This window comes from Arachis stenosperma, chromosome 4, assembly GCF_014773155.1.
Source record: "Arachis stenosperma cultivar V10309 chromosome 4, arast.V10309.gnm1.PFL2, whole genome shotgun sequence".
NCBI lineage: Eukaryota > Viridiplantae > Streptophyta > Magnoliopsida > Fabales > Fabaceae > Arachis > Arachis stenosperma.
This window is the reverse complement of record NC_080380.1, coordinates 8,196,563-8,206,817: the sequence shown is the minus strand read 5'-3', so window position 1 is coordinate 8,206,817 and position 10,255 is coordinate 8,196,563. Positions and strand designations below refer to the sequence as shown.

Here is a 10,255-nt window from a genome sequence, read left to right as displayed (position 1 = left end):
TATCGCCAGCATAGGAACCAATATGGCATCTTATGATGCAGCAGTTCTCAACGGGAAGCTTCTCGTCAAGGAAGGCTGGTTATGGCCCTTTTATGTCTCTCCAAAGGGACAAGTCTATGATCTCAGAACAGATAATTGGGAAAACATGGCTGTTGGACTTAGAGAAGGCTGGACCGGTTCAAGTGTCGTTGTTTATGGCCACTTGTTTGTTGTCTCTGAGCTCGAAAGAATGAAGCTAAAGGTCTATGACACGAAAATAGACTCCTGGGATGCCATAGATGGCCCCCCTTTGCCTGAGCAAATATGCAAGCCTTTTGCTGTCAATGCTTGTGATTTCCATATTTATGTCGTGGGCCGAAATCTTCATGTTGCTGTTGGTCATATCTCTAGACTGCTTCCAGACGAAAATTCTGACGAAAAATGGAGCTTCAGTGTTCGGTGGCATGTTGAATTGTGAACTGAGCCTGTGAAATTGAATTTGTGCTTTGTTGTTGGTGAATATGTCGCTGAATTGCTTGTTGACTCTGAATTTGCTTAGACTCCTTCCTCTCATTTTTCTTGAAATTTCGCTGATGTTGCTGCGATTTGTTACTCTGTTGATTCTTTGTTTATGTGTTTTGGATGCATTGCTGATGACTCTGGAATTGCAGAACTGGAAGTGCTGAATTTGCTGCTTTTGGATTTGGTGAAGTATTGTTGATTGGAAATGCAGAAGGGGATTAAAGTGTGTTTGGAGGGGTGGGAGAGAAACGGCGTCGTTTTGGGGTGAGAGGACTAATATGTCCTGTTTTGAAAAGCTACACGTTTTGATGTGAAAGGACTAATACGTCCTCTTTTCAAAAATCCATCCCACGTGGCAGCCCGTAATGGCCAGGTCAGCGCCACGGGAGCCACGTCACCGTTTTTTGTCAGGGCAAACAGAGCGACTCTAACGGAGGGGTAAATATGTCCACTTTTTCGGAGGGTCAGGGACATTAAAGTATTTTCCAAACCTCGGGGACGAAAATGTCCACGGAAAAAAAGGTCAGGGACGGATTTGTCCTTTACTCTTATTATTTTTATTCATAAAAATTGAAGATATAGTTATCAGAATAATAATTAATTTGATCATATGTCTTGATTACTGGGTCATTAGTTCAACCGCTGGTAATTAACTTGGTTGACCTTATCATAATTAAATATAAATTATAAAATTATAAAATAAATTAAAATTAAAAGTTAAAATACATATTTTTAAAAACATATTAATAACAATCAAATATCAATTTTTAGATATAATTTATGATGCAAAAAGATATAAGAAACTAGTCACTAGTATAAAATATTTTTTCAATTTAAATGAATAAAAGAAAAAACAAAAGATAACACAATCCATGTTAATATATCAATTTGTTTATATATCATGTGTTGTTATTTGTTTGGTATTCATGACAATCCATGTTTAAAATGATAAAAAATAAAAAATAAAAATCCATTCATGGTTTATTATATGTTTATTTTTTGTCACATATAATTTAAAGAAACAAAGTGGCGGAGTGGCAAGGGTAGCCATTGCATGCGCAATGTTGCATTTTCAAACCTCATTATCAGTCATTTTTGAGTTGTGGATTTTGTGGGAGCTCCTTCGATGGTTTAGCAGCGTGCGGGTGCATCATAGTCCTGCGCGGGTCGAGTGCAGTTTGAAGCGCGAACTAGCTAATTTTTAAAGGGTTTGGCCATCGTTGATCGGTTCAATTATAAGTTTGGTCTAATTCACTAATCGAACCGGCCAGACTCGTCCGGTCTAATTCACTAATCAAACCGGCTAGACTGTCGCTTTATCGATTTTTCGGTTGAAACGACCGGTCTGGTCCAGTTCTGATAACTATAGTTAAAGATTCTAACATATATACATATAGAAAAAAGAAATTACCACTTGTCTACTTATCTATCTACTTCTACTTAATATACTAAAATTGAATTTTTTTCCCAAATGGTTCAGCAGCATGCGGGTGCATCCTAGACCCACGCAGGTCGAGTGCGATTTGAAGCTGGAACTGGCTGGTTTTTAACGGGTTTGACTACCGTTGATCGGTTCAATTACAAGTTTGGTCTAATTCACTAATCGAACCGGATAGACTAGTTCGGTCTAATTCACTAATCGAACCGACCAGACTATCGGTTCATCAGTTTTTCGGTTGAAACGGTCGGTTATGTTAACTATGGTTAAAGATTCTGACATATATACACATAGAAAAAAGAAATTACCACTTGTCTACTTATCTATCTCTCTACTTCTACTTAATATACTAAAATTGAGTTTTTCCCCAAATGATTCACCAGCATGCGTGTGCATCCTAGACCCGCGCGGGTCGAGTTCGGTTTGAAGCTCGAACTGGCTGATTTTTAACGGGTTTGACCACCGTTGATCGGTTCAATTGCAAGTTCGGTCTAATTCACTAATCAAACCGGCTAGACTAGTTCGGTCTAATTCACTAATCGAATGGACCAGACTATCGGTTCATTAGTTTTCCGGTTGAAATGGTCGGTCTAGTCCAATTATGATAACTATGGTTAAAGATTCTGACATATATACACATAGAAAAAAGAAATTACCACTTGTCTACTTATCTATCTATCTACTTCTACTTAATATACTAAAATTGAGTTTTTTCCCAACTAATGAAAACGACGTGTCAATTTTTTAGGGACTCTTTCTCCCTCCCAAATAAAAGTACTTTTTTTCGATATAATAATGACATTGATTATTATTTATCAATTCTTTTTATTTTTATTTCTCACATTTATTAAAAATTTATTTTCAATATTTTAAGTATTAATTATTGTTATTTAATTAACTTATTTTAGGTACTTAATTATTAAATTTTAGTTATTATTATATTCCAGTTACTATATTAAGACTTCAAACATAATCTCAATTTAATTTTGGACGGGAGTATATATATATATATATATATATATATATATATATATATATATATATATATATATATATATATATATATATATATTAGGTATTAATTATTTTATTTATTAACTTATTTTAGATATTTAATTATTAAAATATTAGATATTAATAATACCCCGTTTACAATATTAAGACTTTATATATGATATTAAATTAGGAGAGCAGATCTTAATTTTATATAAAATAATATAATAGATATAGTGAATAAATAGATTTACTTCACAAATATAATTGTTCATAGTGTAATATTTTATTATAATAACATATCTTTTTGTATCTACTCCCTGTATATATATACCCTTTTAGCTTATTATTTTTCTATCACATGACACATTCATTATTATATTTCAAACTTAGAGTTTCTTTAGTATTTCATAGGTAAAAATGATATTCTTGGTTTTTCGTATAATAAAATTATCCAACCATCAGCACTGTCACGTGACCTCCATCAGCTGTAACACTATGATTGTCATTATATAATAAACGTACTGAATATGTTATTTTATCTTTATTCAAAGTAAAATGCAAATAGAACAATTTGAAGTCTATAATATTCTTGAACCATAAGAAAAGAGACCTGAAAAAATAAAAACATATATAACTGTAATAGTAACATGTCAGTTTTACACTAAACTTTCTATCAAAAGACTAATGAAAATTTATCGACAACTTAGTATTATACTAACCTCACATATGATGTTGTGTTCCTTGTTACACATTTCATTTCAAATATGAAAGTAGAGTTATAGATACATTAGTTATATCTATAATAAATATTTGTACAAAAGTGTAATCATAACATGTTATTAAAATAAAAAAAACTATTTTTATTACCTAAATATTATTAAAAACTTCTTTAAACACGACATTTATTGTTGATGAATTTGGATTGTCGTCTTTGTCCAGAATTAGAACCTTGAGGCCACTATGTTTCTTAACTCTTGACAAAGCAACGTAAAGTTGTCCATGTGTGAACATTGATTTTGGCAAGTAAAGCCCTACATGTTTAATGATTGACCCTGATTCTTGTTGATGATCATTGCAAAGAACTCTATTAATGGAAATTATCTTTGTTGAAACTTAAATGGCAATCATAAATCTGAAGGGATCAAGTTCATTCTTGAAATGTACACTTTGTCGCCAATATTTCTACCGGTCACTACCGACGCTCCAATTACGTTGTTGTCAAGTTCGTTAACTATTAACCTTGTTCCATTGTATAAACTTGAAGTCTCGTCTATGTTTTGCAGTAGAATTACAACGACTCCTGGCTTCAAATTGTAAACTTGTTGTTGGATAGTCTCGAACATTTGATGTCATTCAGAAACTTTGATGTGAACCACTCTTGTTGTACATCTTCATTCTCATCAGCTTGACATGTTGTGTCATAACTTAAATACTTATTTTCCATCTCTGGAAAGATTGTCGAGACGAAATCGTTTACCTTCTCGACACTCTCAAGCATGAGTGCAAGAATTGCCCTACTCTGAAAATACTTGTAATCTGCATATTTTGCAAAAAATTTGGATAAGCAAAATCTACCAAATGAGAAAGAAGGTCATTAGTAGTTATAATCAGTAGATTATCTAGAATTTTAACTTTTGACTCATCACCAACAGCAGAACCAATATTTTCATTTTTAATATCAAGTATCTAATTAGCAAATCTCTTCATTTCACCATCACGTTGACCCAAAGAAGACATTAAAAGTCTCATGTTCGTATGCAGCTTAAGAACCTTACAGAATAACCACAGATGGAATGAGTTAATAGCTGATGACAATATATCGTGTCTACTCTCTTTTGCAATCACCAGAAGTATCTGTCTGAAATCGCCTCCTAGAACCATAACCTTTCCACCAAATGGTTGATGTGTCTTATGTTGATCAGTAACTGATAAAAGATCCCTGAGCGTCCGATCAAGTGTTTCAAAGCACATTTTATTGAGTATTGGAACTTCATCCCAAATTATTAAGCTATTTTGGATGAGCAGCTCAGCCTTTGATGAGCGGATAATTTATACGCTTTTTGGCATTATTTTTAGGTAGTTTTTAGTAAGTTCAAGCTACTTTTAGGGATGTTTTCCTTAGTTTTTATGTTAAATTCACATTTCTGGACTTTACTATGAGTTTGTGTGTTTTTCTATGATTTCAGGTAAATTCTGACTGAAATTGAGGGATTTGAGCAAAACTCTGAAAAAGGCTGACAAAAGGACTGCTGATGCTGTTGGATTCTGACCTCCCTGCACTCGAAATGGATTTTCTGGAGCTACAGAACTCCAATTGGCACGATCTCAACGGCGTTGGAAAGTAGACATCCAGGGCTTTCCAGCAATATATAATAGTCCATACTTTATTCGAAGAATGACGACGTAACTTGGCGTTGAACGCCAAGTTCATGCTGCTGTCTGGAGTTAAACGCCAGAAAAACGTCATGATCCGGAGTTGAACGCCCAAAACACGTCATAACTCGGAGTTCAACTCCAAGAGAAGCCTCAGCTCGTGGATTGATCAAGCTCAGCCCAAACATACACCAAGTGGGCCCCGGAAGTGGATTTATGCATCAATTACTTACTCATGTAAACCCTAGGAGCTAGTTTATTATAAATAGAACATTTAACTAATGTATTTGACATCTCGGGACGCATAGTTCTCAGATCATGGGGGCTGGCCATTCGGCCATGCCTGAACCTCTTTTACTTATGTATTTTCAACGGTGGAGTTTCTGCACACCATAGATTAAGGGTGTGGAGCTCTGCTGTACCTCAAGTATTAATGCAGTTCTATTTTCTTTTATTCAATTCTCTTTTATTCTTATTCCAAGATATTCATTCGCACCCAAGAATATGATGAATGTGATGATCAGATAACCCTCATTATCATTCTCACTTATGAACGCGCGTGATTGACAACCACTTACGTTCTACATGCAACAGAGCTTGAATGTGTATCTCTTAGATTCCCCAACAGAATCTTCGTGGTATAAGCTAGATAGATGGCGGCATTTATGAGGATCCGGAAAGTCTCACCTTGTCTGTGGTATTCCGAGTAGAATCCTGGAAATCTGGAAAGTCTAACCTTGTCTGTGGTATTTCGAGTAGGATTCCGGTAATGAATGACTGTGACGTGCTTCAAACTTGCAAGTGCTGGGCGTTAGTGACAGACGCAAAAGAATCAAGGGATTCTATTCCAGTAGGCGCGGGAACCAACCAGTGATTAGCCGTACTGTGACAGAGTGCGTGAGCATTAGTTTTCACTGCGAGGATGGGATGTAGCCATCAACCATGGGTGATGCCTCCAGACGATTAGCCGTGCGAGTGACAGCCGCATAGGATCATTTTCCCGAGAGGATTGAAAGTAGCCACCGCTGATGGTGAACCCCTAAACAAAGCTTGCCATGGAAAGGAGTAAGAAAGATTGAGTAGAAGCAGTGGGAAAGCAGGCGTCCTTGAGCCATACAGCATCTCTATATGCTTATCTGAAATTCCTACCAATGAATCTACATAAGTATTCTATCCTTTTTATTATTTCCTTTTATTATTAATTTTCGAAACCCATAACTATTTAATCTGCCTAACTGAGATTTACAAGGTGACCATAGCTTGCTTCATACCAACAATCTCTGTGGGATCGACCCTTACTCACGTAAGGTTTATTACTTGGACGACCCAGTACACTTGCTGGTTAGTTGAACGGAGTTGTGAATTCAACCAGTGCCATAAGAAGCTCTCATCTCAAAATAGTTAGAACATGGATCACAATTTCGTCCACCAAGTTTTTGGCGCCGTTGCCGGGGATTGTTCGAGTATGGACAACTGACGGTTCATCTTGTTGCTCAGATTAGGTAATTTTCTTTTCAAAAATATTTTTCAAAATTTTTCTTTTCTTTTTCATTTTTCCAAAAAAAATATCTTCGAAAACAAAATTGATAAAAATCCAAAAAAAATAGAAAATCATAAAAACCAAAAATATTTTGTGTTCTTGTTTGAGTCTTGAGTCAATTTTTAAGTTTGGTGTCAATTGCATGTTTTTAAAATTTTTCTTGCATTTTTCGAAAATCTCATGCATTCATAGTGTTCTTCATGATCTTCAAGTTGTTCTTGACAAGTCTTCTTGTTTGATCTTGATGATTTCTTGTTTTGTGTTGATTGTTGTTTTTCATGTGCATCTTTGCATTCATATTTTCCATGCATTAAAGATTTCTAAGTTTGGTGTCTTGCATGTTTTCTTTGCATCAAAAATTTTTCAAAATTATGTTCTTGATGTTCATCATGATCTTCAAAGTGTTCTTGGTGTTCATCTTGACATTCATAGCATTCTTGCATGCATCTTGTGTTTTGATCCAAAATTTTCATGTTTTGGGTCATTTTTGTGTTTTTCATTAAAAATTCAAAAATCAAAAAAATATCTTTTCCTTATTTCCCTCCAAATTTCGAAATTTTGGGATTGACTTGGTCAAAAATTTTCAAAATTAGTTGTTTCTTACAAGTCAAGTCAAAATTTCAATTTTAAAAATCTTATCTTTTCAAAATCTTTTTCAAAAATCATATCTTTTTCATTTTTTTTCTATTTTTCGAAAATTTCAAAAATCTTTTTCTTATCTTTATATCAAATTTTCGAAAAATTAGCTAACAATTAATGTGATTGGTTCAAAAATTTGAAGTTTGTTACTTTCTTGTTAAGAAAGGTTCAATCTTTAAGTTCTAGAATCTTATCTTGTAGTTTCTTGTTAGTTAAGTCTTTTTAAAAATTAAATCTTTTTCAAAATATCTTTTTCTTAAAATTTTTATCTTATCTTTTTATCTTATCCTTCTCAAAATTTTATCTTTTTCAAAATTTGATTTCAAAATATCTTATCTAACTACTTATCTGCTTATCTTTTTCAAAATTTGATTTCAAATCTTTTTCAATCAACTAACTAACTTTTTGTTTGTTTCTTATCTTTTTCAAAACCACCTAACTACTTTTCCCTCTCTAATTTTCGAAAATATCTCACCCCTTTTTAAAAAATTCTTTTTAATTAACTAATTGTTTCATGTTTTAATTTTAATTACATTTTATCTCTAATTTTCGAAAATTACTAACTCCTTTTTCAAAATTATTTTCGAAATTTCTCCTCTCTCTCTTCTTATTCTATTTAATTATTTAATTACTAACACTCCTCTTCACCTCTCCTCAACCAAAAATCCGAACCCTCTTCTTCATTCTTCTACCCCCTTTCTTTTTCTACTAACATAAAGGAATCTCTATACTGTGACATAGAGGATTCCTCTTTCTTTTCTTGTTTTCTTCTCTTTCATATGAGCAGGAACAAGGATAAAGGCACTCTTGTTGAGATTGATCCAGAACCTGAAAGGACTCCGAAGAGGAAATTAAGAGAAGCTAAATTACAACAATCCAGAAACAACCTTTCAGAAATTTTCGAACAAGAGAAGGAGATGGCAGCCGAAAATAATAATAATAATGCAAGGAGAATGCTTGGTGACTTCACAAAGCCAACGTCCAAGTTTGATGGAAGAAGCATCTCCATTCCTGCCATTGGAGCCAATAACTTTGAGCTGAAACCTCAGCTAGTTGCATTAATGCAACAAAACTGCAAGTTTTATGGACTTCCATCTGAAGATCCCTATCAGTTTTTAACTGAATTCTTGCAAATCTGTGAGACTGTAAAGATGAATGGAGTTGATCCTGAAGTCTACAGACTCATGCTTTTCCCTTTTGCTGTAAGAGACAGAGCTAGAATATGGTTGGATTCACAACCCAAGGATAGCCTGGACTCATGGGATAAGCTGGTCACTGCCTTCTTGGATAAATTCTTTCCTCCTCAAAAGCTGAGCAAGCTGAGAGTGGATGTTCAAACCTTCAAACAAAAAGATGGTGAATCCCTCTATGAAGCTTGGGAAAGATACAAGCAGTTGACCAAAAGATGTCCATCTGACATGTTTTCAGAATGGACCATATTAGACATATTCTATTATGGTCTCTCTGAATTTTCGAAAATATCGTTGGATCATTCTGCAGGTGGATCTATTCACCTGAAGAAAATGCCTGAAGAGGCTCAAGAACTCATTGACATGGTTGCAAACAACCAGTTCATGTACACATCTGAGAGGAATTCCGTGAATAATGGGGTACCTCAGAAGAAAGGAGCTCTTGAAATTGATGCTCTGAATGCCATATTGGCTCAGAACAAAGTGTTGACTCAACAGGTCAACATGATCTCTCAAAATCTGAATGGATTGCAACATGCATCCAACAGTACTAGAGAGGCAGCTTCTGAAGAAGCTTATGATCCTGAGAACCCTGCCATGGCAGAGGTTAATTACATGGGTGAACCTTATGGAAACACCTATAACTCATCATGGAGAAATCATCCAAATTTCTCCTGGAAGGATCAGCAAAAGCCTCAACAAGGCTTTAACAATGGTGGACGCAATAGGCTGAACAATAGTAAGCCATATCCATCATCCTCTCAGCAACAGACAAAGAACTCTGAACAAAACAATTCTAATTTAGCCAATATAGTCTCTGATCTGTCAAAGGCCACTTTCAGTTTCATGAATGAAACAAGATCCTCCATCAGAAATCTGGAGGCACAAGTGGGCCAGCTGAGTAAGAAAGTTATTGAAACTCCTCCCAGTATCCTCCCAAGCAATACAGAAGAAAATCCAAAAGGAGAGTGCAAGGCCATTGACATAGTCAATATGGCCGAATGCACAAAGGAGGAGGAGGACGAAAATCCTAGTGAGGAAGACCTCTTGGGACGTTCCTCAAGCAAGAAGGAGTTTTCTATTAAGGATCCTGAGGAATCTGAGGCTCATCTAGAGACCATAGAGATTCCTTTAAATCTCCTTCTGCCATTCATGAGCTCTGAAGAATATTCATCCTCTGAAGAGAATGAAGATGTGACTGGAGAGCAAGTTGCTCAATACTTAGGAGCTATCATGAAACTGAATGCCAAGCTGTTTGGTAATGAGACTTGGGAAAGTGAACCTCCCTTGCTCATTAGTGAACTAGATACTTGGATTCAGAGAACTCTACCTCAAAAGAAACAAGATCCTGGCAAGTTCTTAATACCTTGCACCATTGGCACCATGAGCTTTAAAAAAAGCTCTATGTGATCTTGGGTCAAGGATAAATCTTATGCCACTCTCTGTAATGGAGAAGCTGGGAATCATTGAGGTACAACCTGCCTTGTTCTCATTACAATTGGCAGATAAGTCCATAAGACAAGCTTATGGAATAGTGGAGGACGTGCTAGTAAGGGTTGAAGGCCTTTACATCCCTAC

The 10,255-nt window shown here is 35.1% G+C and overlaps 1 protein-coding gene and 1 non-coding gene across 2 annotated transcripts; both read right to left on the bottom strand.

Annotated features, from left to right (window-relative positions):
• Window positions 1–4,059: 4,059 nt before the first annotated feature.
• On the bottom strand, window positions 4,060–4,906 carry LOC130974539 (uncharacterized). The gene is made up of 3 exons (XM_057899414.1): window positions 4,648–4,906; window positions 4,323–4,471; window positions 4,060–4,239 (listed from the first exon to the last, which is right to left on the bottom strand). Exons 1-3 carry the CDS (start codon window positions 4,904–4,906, stop codon window positions 4,060–4,062), a joined length of 588 nt encoding a protein of 195 aa, XP_057755397.1.
• Window positions 4,907–8,803: 3,897 nt separating this feature from the next.
• LOC130977611 (small nucleolar RNA R71) lies at window positions 8,804–8,907 on the bottom strand. Its single transcript, XR_009085297.1, has one exon. It is a non-coding gene; the product is annotated as a small nucleolar RNA R71 (small nucleolar RNA).
• Window positions 8,908–10,255: the final 1,348 nt, after the last annotated feature.

Excerpts from the sequence above, each read along its gene's own strand:
- LOC130974539 (XM_057899414.1), bottom strand. The coding sequence starts at position 4,906 with ATGTGCTTTGAAACACTTGATCGGACGCTCAGGGATCTTTTATCAGTT. Across the intron at positions 4,472-4,647 it reads TTCTTTGGGTCAACGTGATG|ATTACAAGTATTTTCAGAGT; the intron begins GTGAAATGAAGA and ends CAAAATATGCAG. Across the intron at positions 4,240-4,322 it reads AAGCTGATGAGAATGAAGAT|CCAGGAGTCGTTGTAATTCT; the intron begins GTACAACAAGAG and ends TACAATTTGAAG.